Raw genomic sequence first — 16,983 nt, 5'->3', positions numbered from 1 at the left:
AGTGGATCTGAAGATGTTTAGATGTGTCTGAAGATGTTCAGATGCAAATGCAATGCATGTGAATGTGTTCAGACTTTGAATTAAAGCAGTAATCATTTTAAAGACAAAGGCAGCGTTAGATTGCATTAAAATTTGTTGAGTAATTAATTCATTTGTTGCTGATTTTTCTCTACTTGTCAGGCTTTCATAAATTTTCATTATACCATTTGGTGCAGTGTTTGGTTGCATATAGAAGTCAGTTTCATAGTTCACTAGAAAATGCCTTCAATATAAAATGGAATTTGGTCATGGAGTAAAAGAAAAAACTTTTAGGAACTGGAATGTTATACATCCATCTAGTTAATAGTCATTCACAATAGTATTTAGTAAGGCACTGAATTTGAATTCAGAAGTAACGGGGTTCGAATCCAAACTACTACTCCATCATTTGCACCACACTGAAGCAGTTATTCCTCTGCCTGTCATAACGTTGGTATCATTGAAATACTGAACTCTCTAACAGTTCTTTCTGCGAGACATGACATTGTATCAAACCAAATTCCCTTGACTTAATGCTTAAAAAATTAAACTGGATTTGTTGTTCAAGACAATCACAGGTGACCACTTTCAAGTCCACCTAGCCATTGTCTTCTGACCATTGCATAATAAAACACACATCATTATTGAAATCTACCATTGTGTAACAAATTGTAACGAGAAAAGACAGCCATTTATTTGTGAAGAAAAGGGGGCACCAGAAGACATGAATATTATATTCTTGTTAAAGTAATTAACAATATTGCATGGTAAAAGTAAATTTAATATACAAGAAATTATAAAAGAAAGAACCAAACTACACTATTGTTGTAGTTCATAACCTGAAGAAGCCACTAAAATGTGAGGCCACATGGAAGAGATGTATTTATGTTAAAATATTTATATATGATTTATGTCTGCACAGCAAAATTATTGTTAATTTCTTATAGGAGCAAGCAACCTATTTGTAAAAGCAACAACAGTGAAACTAACTTCTTTGTAAATCTCATTCACTCTTACAGCTATTTCTCCCTGATTAAAACTATATTTACCATGTAATAATTTTTATACATCAACTGTGATATAAATACTAAATTACTTATTTTGATGTCATTCTGATTGGCATCATTCAAGTGCTTTTTTCCTTGCAGGTAAATAGGTAGAATGAACATTGTCATGTGATTTATGATATGTGTACTTTACACATCACTGCTTAATGTAATAATGAGGTACAGTTTGGTACATATTATTTTCCTTCTTGATATATAACAGTATAATTTCCATTAGAATGTTTTAAAAAGTAAGTTGTAAGGGTGATGTGTGTTTTATTTTTTTCTTACGGATCTGAAGAAGAATCTTAAATGCTGTTATAATTTACCATTATCTTTGGTTACACCATGATTGTGTCCAATAATAAGTAAGTTTCTTAATTCTCCCCTTTTTTTCCCGACAAGTAATGTGTTCCTTTAATTATAGCAAGTGAATAACATTATTACATTATTTTGTTCAGCTATTCATGGATTTTATGCCTTGAAAAGGCATTGAACATTTGTTGATCTTCTTTGTTGTTACAGGGAACTGACATGCAAAGATCCTCGATCAGAGCTCGGCTACCGTCTAACAGTACAGGTCGATACACACGATCCAGCTAGACCTCTCACTGTAGTGCACCTTCCATCTCTGGGAAACAAGGTATAGTGCAAGCCTCTGTTGTCTTTATAAATATTTTTCTCTTGAGAGGTCATGTAGAATGCATGGCATTTATTTTCCTCATTTTGAATTCCTACCACACATCTTGTGGCACATTTGTACAGGTTTGATGTGCCACAGAAGTAGTATACAATGTTTACAAGATTGAAGAGTAAAATGTTATTTTTAAATGTATTGAAATCTATTGACTAGTTTTGCTTTAGATGCATGAAGGTGATATGAAACTTCATTACAGAAAAAATTACTTTTTAATAAATCTCTGGGGACCCAAATATTTTTTCCTTAAATAGGGGTTTTCTGTAAATGGGGGTTTTGGCAGAGTACATAGAAGGAGTGACCCAGAATCATAATTTGACCATGTTTAGATGAGAAAAGTGCTATTTAATTACAAAATTAACAATATCCTGTGCTGCATATTTAAAAGAAGTAAATATATAATTATTACACTTCTCACAGAACATGGCCTTTATTTTACTGTATCTTTGTATCCAAGTCTTGCTTGTTTTGTCCTTCCAGCATATTGTAGTGAAAGAAGGACTGCTGTGCTCCAAGAGTGGGCAGGTGACACCGCTCGTAGCAAAACACTTGAGGAAACGATATATTGCACTCAGAGAAGATTTTTGAACACTCGCGCTGGCTACACTGAAGAATGTTCTGTTCTGTTGCAGGATATTACAGAGTTCCACATCCTGCTAAGAGGAAACACATTGTATCTATTAATCAAATTATCTGCCAACCTAATTTCAGTTTCCTCTTTATAAACATTGTTCCAAAAACTGTAAGTGTTGGCAACTATCACAGTTTCGTCGAATTTCATTCCATGTCCCTTGTTTAAGCAATGTTTTTGCTACCACTGATTTTTCCGGCTGTTGTAGCCTCGTATGGTGGTGATGTTCCATGCACCTGTCCTCAACTGTGCAAATTGAACGGCTGATGTAAGCCTTCCCACATTGACATTCGTGTCAATATGCCATTCTTCCTAAGCCCCATATCATTTTTCACAGAACCAAGTAGTGCCCTAATCTTTTAAGGTGGACGGAACACACTCTTGATGTTAAAACTTCTTAACATTCTTCCGTATACAGTGTGTCCCCCAGCATAAGGAATAAAGGCCACAGATTTATGCTATTCTTCGTGCACCTCCCAGGATAGTCCAAACACCATATCCCAAATTTTTTAGCTGGATAGATAAAAAATCTACTCACCCACAGTTCTGGGTGACTTTCCTGAAATCTACCCATTTTCCTAGACCTCTCCAGTCCTTTTCTTCATCTCTCTTCCTTCCGCTTCAACCCTTCTGCCTGAAGGAGGAGCCACTGGCTCCAAAAGCTTGCCAATTGCAACCGTTTTTTTGTTTGTGTGTTCTGCTGCTGCTTGGCGAGTAGATTTTTCCTCTATCCGGTTAAATAAAACTCCATAGTCCGATGAATCATTTTCCTTAAAAACAGACACAAAATGGGCAATTTCTTGGGTTAAACTATCCTTCTCAGAAATAGCGTATGCTCTGTGTACCGGAGTCCTAAGGATGCCACTGCGTTGGTATAGTGGCTGGGAACTCTTAGCATACAGATACCGATCAGTGTGCTTTGGCTTTTAGTGAACACTGTATCCCAAAGTGATACTATGAACTTTCAAGAGACGGAGAACGGTATATGTAAAGATTTGAGGTAAGGGTTGTGACGAAGCAAGTTGGGATGTAGTTTTGCCATCTGCCTCCTTAAAATTCATTTTTTCATGTCTGACTAATTACCATTAATATACATGAGTATAATCAACATTTTCATAAAAGAGAAAGGTTGGCCCTCAGTTTTAAAGAATATAGCACCAGATCTAATTTCATTCTCAGTTTTGTGTATGTCAGAAATTTCCTAATTTATTTTGACTATTCCTAGTTAATAATTTTGTTAGAGGATGAAATCCGTGATTGTTTCGTAACTTAAATTTTATTGTTGACATTTAAACAAATATAAGTTCTGTACTAATTGTAAGCGTTTGGAAAAACAACTAATAGGATTCTTAAAGTATTTATTTGGCTCTATTTGAAAACATGTTAGTAAGGCCAGCCCTTAATTAATTCCAAAGTAATTACCGTTTCTGTCCAAAGTATTGTTTGCATTACTATATCTGTTAGTTTCATCATTTAAACAAATAATTCAGCCTAACTCCTGTAGTAGAAGAAACTTTTAAAAAGATGGAATTTTTTGATGTATTCAGTTAATTTAATGAGTTAAATTTTAATTGCAATTTCTGTAAATTAAACATCAAACAATCAGTGCCTATTATTGTGATGATATATAAGGGCACTGGTGTTGGTTAGAACAACCACATTGCATCAACGTAACTGTGAAATAAGTGTAACACAATTAGGCTGTGTGTTAAAACGATGACAGTGTCTGTTCATATATACCTTTTTATTCTTAAAGAAACTGTGAACAGTGTGGTTAGGTTTTTACTGCTCATAGATGTTCAACAGTAAACTATTGTAGTAGTATATGGATGTTTGTCTGCAACCTATTAATGAGGCTTATCGGAAGTTAAAACATTAATTAACTGGTTATATAACTGTAATATTGGGGGGGGGGGGGGGGGGGGGGGTTGTGGATAGTGAAAGTAAAGAACTGTGAAACCCAACTGTTCAAATGTCAGCTACACCATTTACTGTAGTCAGTGTTGAGCTTCCACCCTACATTTTTCAGCGAGTATCAGAACGCAGTACATCAACAATGAAGAAATAAAGCAGACAGATGTCACAGGGGTCCCTGGTCTGGCAAGTGACCTAGTCAAAAGTTGTAAGCGTAAATCGTTTCTGATACCCCTTGACACGAAATACATCTACCTAGACTGTTCTTGCTAAGATTGTAGGGTAAGAAATTTTTTCAGAGGTGGTATAGTATGGACTAAAAAATGAAAAAAAAAAAAACTGTTAAACTTGGGCTCTAAAATGGATACCTTAAGAGCTATGAGTACTTGTTCATCTCTGTTATTGTGAAACACATCTCTTCTACTGAACAAGTGGCCATAACTCTTTAAGAGTATGTTAGAGGCCATGTTCATGGACTTTTTTTTTCTTTCTTAGTTGCTCCATGCTACCCCCTGCAAAGATTTGGAAACCAGTAGAACTTGCAATAGATGAGACGTGTTTCACAGTAAAATGAACAATTGCTCATGCCTCTTAAGCTATGCACTGTACAGCTGGTCTATATTAACACCTCTGAAAGTTGCCTACCCTGTAATCTTAAGGTCTGGCCTCACAGAACGCAGTCTGTGACCTTGAGTTGCAACGGCCAGGGCACGTTGTTGAAATGCATGTCGTTGCATAGTGTCAGTCTCACAGAGGGCAGTGTTGCCACCACAGCGACTGGCCAGCCACTACTGCGAGCTCCAGTCTGTCTAAAAATACAGATTCGCCATTGCAGGCAGCAGCTGTGAGCATGTACAGCCACATTTTTTGCTGTGTTCTCACACCAACAGGTACAGCTGAGCCAGTAGTGGCAACAGGCAGGTTTGTCATATTGGTGTGCTTGCAGTGCACTCTGTGAAAATCACACAAACAGGAAGACTTATCGAACAGCTGAGGAAGTATAACTTCTTGTATGACACAGGTGATGCAGATTATAAGAACATTTTGAAGAAGGCTGAAGCATATAGGAATATAGCTGCTAAACTGGTTCAGAATGGTAAATATTTTTGCAAAAAGTTTAATTTTCACCCATGCAGTAAGTTACATAAAATGAAGTACAGTATGCTGTTAAGCACTGGATATTACATCTTAAAGCATCTGAAAGATATTACAGCAAGTATGTAAGCAACTGTGTGATCAAAATGGAAAGCAAGACATAGAAAATTGAACTTCATGTAAGGCAATTACATGTCCCATTCAAACGAAAATTAATTGTCTAGCCTCATATGGTGTACCCGATGTCAAAACAAATTATTTCCATGCTTGTTTCTAACACTAACAACCGAATATGTTATTCCATACACGTGTTTTATAATACGATTTAAAGCAGTGGCTCCTGTCCTATGCGAAATTGTATGTTTAACATTTGCAATCAGTAAATAATTTATCTACTTAAAATTTAACAAAGTGCCAGGTCCCAATGGAATCCATATCAGATTTTATATTGCTGTTGAGTTAGCGCCACTGTTAACTGTAATCTGTCTTAGACCCCTCTAACAAAAAACTGAGCCCAGTAACTGGAAGGAAGTATATATCACATCCGTCTACAAGAAGGGTACAAAAGTGATCCACAAAACTACCGTCTAACATCCTTCACATAAATTTGTTGTACCTTAGAACACCTTCTGAGCTCAAACGTAAAGAGATATCTCGAAGAAAATGAACCTCTCTATGCCAACCACCATGGATTTTGAAAACAACAATCTTGTGAAACCTAACTCACACTTTTCTCACATGACGTACTGAAAGCCAAAAATAAAAGTAGTCAGGTAGATGTAGTATTTTTTGATTTCCGAAGAGCATTGGACAGTATCACACCAATGTTTATCATCAAAAGTATGATCGTATGGGGTATCAAGTGCAATTTGTGATGGCATTGAGGAGTTTTAGTTAGCGAAGATGCAGCAAGCTGTCTTGGATGGAGAGTCATCAAGAGATGTTGACGTAAATTCGGGTGTAGCCCAGGAAGTGTGTTGAGACCCTTGCTACTCATGTTTGTATTTATTGCCTTACGAACAATATTAATTGTAGTCTCATATTTTTGCAGATGATGCAGTTATCAATAATTAAGTACTGTCTGAAAGAAACTGCCTAAATATTCATTGAGGCATTGCTAAAATTTCAATGTCGTGCACACATTGGTAACTTGCTTTAAAAGTTCAAAAATGTAAAATTGTGCTCTTCACAAAACGAAAAAACAAAGTATTCTGTGACAGCAATATCAACGAGTCACAGTTGGAATCAGCCAAATCGGACAAATACCTGGTTGTAATACTTTGCAGGGATATGAAATGGAATGATCACCTAGATTCGGGGCAGTGCAGGTTTCAGACTTCAGTTTATTGGTAGAATCCTGGGGAAATATAATCAGTCTTCAAAGACGATTGCTTACAAATCACTCAACAGACCCATCCTAGAATGTTGCTCAAGTGTGTGGGACCCATACCAAACAGGACTAACAGGGGATATTGAACGTATACAGAGAAGGGCAGCATGAATGGTCACAGGTTAGTTTGACCTGAGGGAGTATCACTGAGGTGTTGAAAGAATTCAACTGTCATATACTTCAAGATACACGTAAACTAGCCCGAGAAAGCTTGTTTACAAATTTTCAAGAACCAGCTTTAAATGATGACCCTTAGGAATATACCCCTACACTATGCTCCTGTGTGGCTCATATGAGCAAGGTTAGAATAATCACAGCACAATAGAGGCATTTAAACAGTCAGTTTTTCTGCACTCCATATGTGAATAGAAACGGAAAAAGCCAGTACAACTGGTACAATAGGACATACCCACTACCCCACACATCAGGGAGATTTGCAGAATGTAGATGTAGATGTATAATTATCTCTGGATGCACAAAAAGAGAAATTAGATCTTGGATACAGTTTAACAGAGGTTGGTTCTCTTTCATTCAGATGTAATATTGTAGTAGTCTGTGAAACTACCCATTATTGAAAATGCTACATAGCTAGCTCTGCAGTTAACTGCATTGTGAGATATTAGAAAGAATATCTCTGTGGCTACGATAGGCTCAGCTTGGCAAAAATAGTATTGGAAAGTAGGTATCACAGTAACTGTAACAAGCATCGACAAAATAGAACATGTCGTCATCAAGTTATAATGTGGAACTATAAGATATTCAGACAGCTTCTGGTATGCGAGTATAGAGTTATGTAGACAGAATCAAATAGGGTGAATACTGGAGTAATTAATAAGAAAATGGGAATGCTCCCTCACTTTAAATATTTGTTTCGAAAAGAAAAAAGACTGGTTTTCATCTTTCATATTTTTCCTAATACTGTTAATATGTATGTGTAACATTCCATGTAACTTATGAATACAATCCTTATCTTTTTTACAGTTTTTACTCCATTCTTAATGAGTGATATTCTTTTTTTGTTTGCAATTTTCAGGAATATGAGATAGCTGATAGAGCAATCAGATCGGATCTGCTTTCCATGGAGAGATTATTGGTACATACAATATATGTAAGGACACGCAGTAGGCTGTCTGAGCTTAAGCAGGAGTTACAGACCATGTTGAAGGATGTGGAATGTAAGTGTTTCCTAAATTAAGTGTAATTGTCTCTAAAGAAAATGAGTATGATATTGTCTGCAATGTTTTAGATTATCTGTAATTCCTTACTAGATTATGAAGTGTAATGCTCACAATGAAAAAGCAAAACTAAGAGTACATTGACTAATATTAAGATGTGAGGGTTCTGAGAAGCAGTGACACGTATGGGATGAGAGTAATTACTAATATGTAACAGACTGCAGAAATGTGAAATATTTTGAGTGTCTTCATCCAGTAACTTTCTTTTATACAAGTCAGCAAGATAGAATGGCCGTATATTTCCACTGGTTTAATGATGGTTTTGCATACGTAAGGAATGAAGATTAATATATCTGTCTTCACATATATCAAAATTGTACCTTTTTAACAACTTTTCCGACTTTTGTTACACCAGTGTTGAGAGATATGACTTCACATGATATATGTTGCATACTTGTGTTTAATATTATGTGGTTGTGGGTCTAATTAATTGTAAATACCCCATTTATCCATAGTTACCCATGATATCAATGGGTAATCGTGGGATTGTGGGACACGAATTATTAACCCTATGTTCACCACCAAAATGGACCTCTGGTCAAATAGGACCTGAGTATCACACCAGAGCTGTACTTTATTCAGTTTTGCAATATTTCCTCCAATCTCATCTAGCCCCCCCCCCCCAAAAAAAAAAAAGAAAAAACCACACACACACATAAAATCTTTCAATCTAGCTCCTCAATTTTCATCTCTACACTCATTTAGTTCGGACAAGTTGCAGAGCACAGCACCCCCTTCAGCACTGCAACAGGATCTTTATTGCTATTGATGTCACAGTACGCTTTCTGTTCCTCGCACATACCAATCAATGGGAAGTGGTCAAGGACTTGCTTACAAGTGATTACTTCCTGATCTGGATTGACCTGCCAGACAGAGTTGTAGCTGAAAGAAAGCTGCTATGATGGGTGCTCAGTAGAGCAGACTGAACACTTTACAGCCAACATACCATTTTTGTACTTTGTTGTAGTATCCAGTAATGGGTGGATCATATTATAACAGTGATCTATCACACCACAGTCTTCAGGACAGCTGAAGAGGCAGCCTGATTCTTGGCGGATCGATAAATGTTGCTCTGTATTTTAGGACCAGGAAGGGCAACTCTGCATAAGTTCAAGTGCCAGCCAACTGCAGAGAACCTTGCAGCCTTTGGGTAGTGAGAGCAAAATGTTGCTGAATTATTAGAGACAGCAAAAGAGATCATGGCAACAGTGTCTGGCCACTAAAAGTAAAGGAGACTTATCAGGAGGATTTGTGGGAGAGGAGGGAGGTGCCCAGTGACTTTTGGTTGTTTTTAAAAGTTTAATATCTGGTACAGCACTGTAAATTTGTTCATATATAAATATGCTGGAGGCGTATCAGTTAAGATTGGAAGAATTTTGAGGAATTTTAACATTAAGTGTGTGTTCCGTCCACTTTCTAAGATTAGGCCACTACTAGACTCTGTGAAAGATGATTTGGGGCTTAGGAAAACCTGTGTATACAAAATTCCCTGTCAATGGGGAAGGCTTACATTGGCCGTTCGATTCTCGCAGTTTGACAGGTGTGTTGAAAATCTCTGACATGCGAGGCTACAACAGCCAAAAAATCGGCAGTAGCAGAACACTGCTCAAATGAGGGACACAGTATTAAATTTGACGAAACTGTTATAGTTGCCAACACTTTTTGTTTTTGGAACAGTGTCTATAAAGAGGCAATCAAAATTAGGTTTACGGATAATTGAATTAACAGAACAATGGGTTTCCTCTTAGCACGAGGTGGAATCCTGTCCCATTGCACATCAAAACAGAACGTTCTTTGGTGCAGCCAGTCTGAGTGTTCAAAAATCATCCCTGTGTGCGGTATATCATTGCCACTTGTGTTCTACTAAGGGTGGTGCCACCTGCCCAGTATTGGAGGTAAGCAACCATTATGGGCGGCACATGCGCTGTGTATGGTATGATGGTGTATATAGGACATGGATTTGCAGCCTGGTGTCAGTTCTCAGCGGGACTCATCATCAGAAGCAGCATTCTCCTGAAGATGACGACCAGTTGGATTGCCAAAATATCAAATTGAATTGATTTTAGGATCTGGTAGCATACACTAAGAGACTTTCAAAATGAGCGGTCACTTTTTAATATGGTTTTATTAGGTCAGTTTCTTGTCTGTTTGTTTTGGTACAAATTTGGCAATTGATTTTAAACTAGTTTTCCGATAAACTAGAGACTTGAAACTTTCAACACAGCTCAGAACTGGATGATACTGTACTATTAACTTGCTTTTGAGTCTGGTATTTGGTGGGAGGGTACTTTGTTTTTCTGTCTGTCTTTGTCTCTTAGGTATAAATTTCATAGTGATTTTAAACTAACTTCCCAATAAGGTAAAGACTTGAAACTTCCAACTTAACTCAGAACTGGATGACAATGCAGTATTAACTTTCTTTCTTTTTTGGTGTGTGGCAGAGAATAGGTACTTGGTGTAAGTACTGGATGACACTGCACTATTAATTCGCTCTCGAATCTGGTGTGTGGTGGAGAGTACTTTGTTTTCAAGTCGGTCTGTCTTTCGGTACAAATTTTGCAACTGATTATAAACTAATTTCCTGATAAGCTGTAGACTCGAAACTTTCAACTTAGCTCAGAACTGGATGACAATGCAATATTGACTCGCTTTATTTTTGGTGTGTAATGGAGAGTAGGTGCTAGGGGTACGATGGCTATTTCCCTGTTTTCTTATTCCAGTCACGAATGTTTTGCACTTAAGGACAATTGCTGCTAAGCTTCCCTGTCAGCTCGATTCACTCAAGATTTTACATTTATGGTCTTCTTGCGAGATACGCCTATGAGGAAGCAATATATTGGTTGACTCATTTGAAGAGAAACTTGAAGTTTACCACATGTCCTGCTGTGATCTCATCAAAATGTTTGAAACCTGATGAAAAATTTCACACACACAAGTCTAAAAAGCAGGAAATAACTATTTAAATAGGAAAACTGTTGAATGTAATATGGTTTTAAAACAGACTAATAAATATTAAATTATCTCTCCTAACGCCATACAGATGGTCCTGAAAATTTGTGCTTGTGAATTTGTAATAGCTATGATCCTACCTGTAAGACTGAAAACGTGACCGTACGTATGCAGCCGGTGACATAGTTAATATACCTTTCACACAAATAAATGGCTGAATATTCAAATGACTTAGCATTTGTGGACATCATCACATATTACCTGTAAAACGAAATTCAACTTGTCACTAAAATGAGGCAAGGTTCTTTTCTTCTTCTTCTTCTTCTTCTTCTTCTTCTTCTTGTATCCTGACGGGAACCATTGCACTCAACTTTGCACCACCAACTAGGGTTGCAATATGTCTGCATTTCCTGGATTAGGATTTCCCCCTAGTTTTGAGGGTGTACAGAGGCGTGGCGAGGGATTTTTATACAAGTGTCTGAGGTAAACCTGGACCTTTTCTCATGCCTGTGGAGATTTGACTGAGTGGAAATAGACTATAATAAACCATAGCTGACCTAACAATAGATAGTTTCTTCATTTTAGTCTATTAAAAATGCAGTGACAATCATACGTAGCTGCTCTCCTATGCGTATACAGTATATTCCAAAACTGTCTTTACAACTTTGATCACATATGTTTTAGAAATGGGAATAGGCAGAAAGGTCCAGTTTGCAGCTAATTGTTCACGCACACCTGAAGCTGTTTTTTCTTATTTTCCGTGGTTAGTTAATGACAGACCACTCACCAGTAGTTGGCACAGCATGTGGAATTGTTTGTGCAGACCAGATCTGACACCCAGGTCCTGTGGAACCCCATTACATGTTTTTCTTTGTGTGGGACTTGCACAACAATAGCGCACTTTAATAAGGATATCCTATGCCAGTCATGGAACGGGAATATCACTTACATAACATGTGTGCTACAGACAACACGTGCATTTCAGACGGCTATCCGTCCCCCCCCCCCCCCCCCCCCCCTTTTTTTTTTTTGTGACAGTCACGATTTTTCTAGCTCTGTACTGAATTTTTTCAAAAGTAATTCGGGACATCTATTTGTTTTGGATTTAACGATTATGAAACAATTTATTCTGGATTGTATGTTCATTTCACCTGTATATGTATGCTGTTACTGAAAGGGTATTTTCCCACCTGACTAATGCATGGAACAGTGACAAAGCACAGTTTGTTGTAGAAACTATAAAGCCAGTGTTAGTGACTAGAGTGAATTATGGTGGAAGTTCAGTTGAAATTCAGCAATGAAAAATCCAGGATGGAATGTAACAATACATGAATAGGATAATTGCTACCCACCGTATAGTCGAAATGCTGAGTTGCAGATAGGCACAACAGGAAGACTGTTAGAAAATGAGCTTTTGGCCAAGGAAGCCTTCTTCTTAGAAGAAAGTAATAAAATGTAGATTACCGTACTTTTTGTAACAAATTTAAGTGATAGTTGCATTTGTTATGTTCAATTCAAACTTTTTTGTAATACCAAAATTTTTTGTGTGTCCCAAATTTGGCTCTAGAAAATATGGTCACCTTAACACACTGGACTTTGTTAAGCGGCTACTAGAACCTTAGGTGTACGTGAACATTATACCGTAAACCGCGTTTTTATGCCTATCCACATTTCCAAAATATATGTGATCAAAGTTGTAAAGACAATTTTGGAACACCCTGTATTTTCCATACTTCTTTATTGAGACAATGAGAAGCCACCCACCAACAATGGGCGATTGCGTACACCACGACAATGCCCCACGCACCAGACAACTGAGTATGCTTAATTCACTTGCTTTCTACTCATGGAGCTGTATAAAAGTGATTTCATTTACGTTCATTTTCCTTACTGCAGATTAGTACCACATCTGAATGTAAATGCCTCTATAACACACTTTCACAAAACCTTGTTACTCTCATGTGTGATTTATATCTGCTGATTGGTAGGATGCATGCCCTTGCTGGCATTGTTAGCACTGAAACATAAGAGAGGAAACATTCCCTCCTCTTGTGTCCCTGCTCCCCATGGAACATCATGGCCACTGGCCAAGTTATCGTCTACAGACTGTTTGTGTACAGGAAAATAATCCTGTTTGACCCACATGTCCAGGATTTTTGAAGTTTTCATCCGTGGTCGGCAATTTAAGTGATGGCAGACCCACCCAAGTGATATATAAGGTTAATTAGTCACTTGTGAATGGCACCTGGCCCAGATTAATCCACTGTAGTATGTGAATCAATTTTAAATGAGGTAAAGAAAAATTACTCCATTCAGTTCATAACTAAATGAACATGTATGCCGATTATGTTAACTTTGGCGTACCCCTGAGATATGTCCTTACTTAGGATCACCCTCTGTCAGTATAATGTAGCACTGCTTTAGTTCAGTTAATTAAAGTATTGCTGGCTGGTTTCACTCAGAAGAATGAGTGGATAGCTTAGTCAGCTAAAACACTAAGGAGTGATTCCAGTTAAAAGAAAGAGTACATGGTTCAACTGACAGAAAAACTACTGATTGTTTTCACTGGAAAAGAGGGAATGAACAATTCTTTCAACATGCTAAGCTACAACAGTGTTGCATCTGTTCATTTGATTGCTCCCAGTGACTGCTTTCACTCAACAAAAATAAATGAATAATAATCCAACCAACAAGGAAAACTACAACCTACTGACACAATAGTTTTAATTCAGTTGCTCCCACATACTAGTTTCATTCAAAAGAATGGATGAATAATTCAACTGATACGTATAACTGCAACTGAATGAGTTGATTGTTTTCCAACAACCAAAAAAATCAAGTGTTTTCATTTGGTTGTTCCCATCACTACCTTTTATTTAAAAATGCTGGATGTGGTGCCCCATCAAGGAATTCGGCTGACCACTGGGCCCTTTGAAACAGCCCCATATGAAGCCTCTGTGTTGAGGCTGGTGAACCGTTGCTTCACATTGGGTGACGGCACCTCATGGTGTGACAGGCCTGTAGAACAGTGTCCATACCAAACACAGCTGCATACAATACCAGTGCTCAGCCACCGATGGAAAGGCGTTTTTGCCATTTAAAGAACCAACGAGGTCCTATGGGATCCCTGCAGAGGATTGCCTTTAGAGATGGGTGTGACTGATTTAAATGTTTTACACTAAGGTTGGAGCAGATATCCACCTTAGTTACCACAGTGGCCCAGAAGTATTTTATATATGATAAATTTTAGGAAAGATAGAGTTTAGTTTTCAGTTTTTGTTTTTTAAGTTTTAAATAGGCAACAGAGTTTTAAAAGTTGTGTACACTGTTGGCCCCAAACAAGGACACTTTCTTGAGTGCCCAGTAATGTTCACTGACAGTGTGTACAGTGCTTGCCTTCCCTGTGAACATACCGTATTTACTGAAGAACTCCTTGTGATTGTGAACGCACTAGAGTAGATGAGATGTATCCAGGGCAAACAATTTCTCATCACCTCAGATACTCTTAGTGCCCAGAGAAAATAGGCTAGCTTGCACATGATCAACTGTGGGGGGTGGGGGGAGGAAGTGAGTATTTTTATTGCTGTGTAGCAGGGCATGTGGGAATTCGGGGAAATGAACAGGGAGACAAACCTGGTAAGGAAGCCTGCAGCAAACGTAATGAAAGTTTGCTGTTGCCCTGCAGGCGTCATTTCGCTGGTGAGTCAGAGATCCATGCACATGTAGGAGAAGGGTGACAGTAACAGACAGTAACATGTGGTTGGTGAAGCCAGCTAGCTGGCCATGGCATTACTCCTGCAGTTCATGCCGGTGGTATGAAGTGGCCTTGATCCACCTCCAAATTGGGCACTGTTCCCTTAAACACCACTTCCTACATAGGCGAGCATATCGTGTGTTGCCCCCCCCCCCCCCCCCCCCCCTCCTCCCTCCAGTCTGTGATGCCTGTGGCATGCAAATCACTGCATTTCAGAGAACAACATTAAGTAAATGAATATCATCATTTTCAGACATCTTACGCGATGTAAGTAGCGCATGCCAGGAAGTTCCCTGAAGGCTTGAATTTTATAATATTGAATTGGTATTTGGAGTGACATCTCATGGCAATATGGAAGCACATAGTGATGTAACTAATATGTTTACAATCAGTGTAAATATATGAGAATCGTGTGTGTACACGTGTGAGTGACTCAGTATGTATCAGAGGCTGACTGAGGTGACAAGAAATAAGAAAAAACACACATGATCTATATGTTTATCTTATGATACAGCAATTCTATTGTGACACTTAGTATGCACTATGATGCATTGTTGAGACTCATTGCTGCAGTTCTTTGTCATGGACCCTTTATGGCAGATTTCTCACCAAGTCTCTTAAAGAATCATATCCACATCTAGGTTTGATTCAAGGAAAGCAGAAAGTTAAAAGTTGAGTCATGTGCTGGGCTGCTGAAAGAACATGCTGCGTGTAAACAAAGCAAAGTTTCTGAAGTAGTTTTTTGGAAATCAGTTTACTTGAAGTGTAAATAATAAAACACCACATATTTTTAATTCACGTGTTTTTTGCTTCACAGTTGTTCTCATAAGATTGCAGGGAAACTGTTGGCTAAAAATGTTTGATTATTTCAAAATGTAAGTTTCACATCACAGTCTGTTGTTTAAGTGCTTACCTGTTCGTTATTGGTCATGTTTATTACAATATTTCAAAGTTGAGTAATGTAGTGCCTGTTATTCGAAGAATTTGCCGTGAATTAAGAGTGTGAATTGCCATTGCTGACCTGAGGCAAGCAGAAATTGGCAGACTGAAATTGTCATCATATTTCAAAATATGTCCTGTAATAATCTGTAGAAGTATTTCGAAATCTTGTGTGTTCATCCACAAGATATTTCTGAATCCCATTCACAAAGATTGTGCCCACAATATTTAAAAGCCGTAAATTTCTATCTCGTCAGTGGAAATTTAGTTACCAGTCTTCTGTATAATTTGAAAGTGCCCAAACAGATAATATCTTTCACCCTATCATGGAAAGAATTGTGTTTGTTTTTGTTCGAGGAAAGCAGAAAGCTGAAAGTTGAATTATCTGCTGTGCTGCTGCAAAACTTTCGTTAAATAAGTGAAAGTAGGCTACATCCCAGGCTGAAGTAGATTTACAGAAAATATTTCCTTTATGCATAAATACAGTTAAAGTCTAATTACACGCATAAAAAAAAGTTTTGCACCACCTCAGTTCCAAGTGTTCTGGTACCTGTACAGAAATTTGGAATAGAGATCAACACAAACATCATTTCCACCCATTTTATTGCTCATGAGAACCATACACTGCATTTTGTACCACCATACAGCGAGACCTTCAGAGGTGGTGGTCCAGATTTCTGTACGCACCGGTTCCTTTAATACCCAGCAGCAAGTCCTCTTGCCTTGATCCATGCCTGTATTCATCATGGCATACTATCCACAAGTTCAGCAAGGCACTGTTGGCCCAGAATGTCCCACTCCTCACTGGTGATTTGGTGTAGATCCCTCAGAGTGGCTGGTGGTTCATGTCATCCATAAACAGCCCTTTCCAATCTATGCCAGGCATGTTTGATAGGGTTCACGTCTGGAGAACATGCTGGCCATTCTAATCGAGCGATTTCGTTATCTTGAAGGAAGTAACAAGATGTGCATGAAGGGGGTGCGGATTGTCGACCGTGAAGATGAATGCCTCGCCAATATGGTTGCAATATTGGTCGGAGGATGGCATTCATGTATCGTACAGCCATTATGACATCTTCCATGACCACCAGCAGTGTACATCGGCCCCACATAATACCACCCCGAAACCAGCGGGGAACCTCCATCTTGCTGCACTCTTTGGACAGTGTATCTAAGGCATTCAGCCTGACCAGATTGCCTCCAAACATGTCTCCGATGATTGTCTGGTTGAAGGAATATGTGACACTCATCACTGAAGAGAGCATGATGTCAATCCTGAGCGGTCCATTCGGCATTTTGTTGGGCCCATCTGTAC

At 38.2% G+C, this 16,983-nt stretch overlaps 1 protein-coding gene across 1 annotated transcript in view; it reads left to right on the top strand.

Moving 5' to 3' along the window:
- Window positions 1-16,983, top strand: part of LOC124776432 (mediator of RNA polymerase II transcription subunit 14) — a 180,921-nt gene that overhangs the window by 62,080 nt on the left and 101,858 nt on the right. The window contains 2 exon segments of the mRNA XM_047251426.1: window positions 1,590-1,707; window positions 7,825-7,966. Of these exon segments, the coding sequence (XP_047107382.1) occupies window positions 1,590-1,707; window positions 7,825-7,966 (260 nt within the window).

Source organism: Schistocerca piceifrons, chromosome 2, assembly GCF_021461385.2.
Source record: "Schistocerca piceifrons isolate TAMUIC-IGC-003096 chromosome 2, iqSchPice1.1, whole genome shotgun sequence".
Lineage (NCBI taxonomy): Eukaryota > Metazoa > Arthropoda > Insecta > Orthoptera > Acrididae > Schistocerca > Schistocerca piceifrons.
The sequence above is the reverse complement of the archived record's forward strand: the minus strand, read 5'-3'. Positions and strand labels throughout refer to the sequence as shown.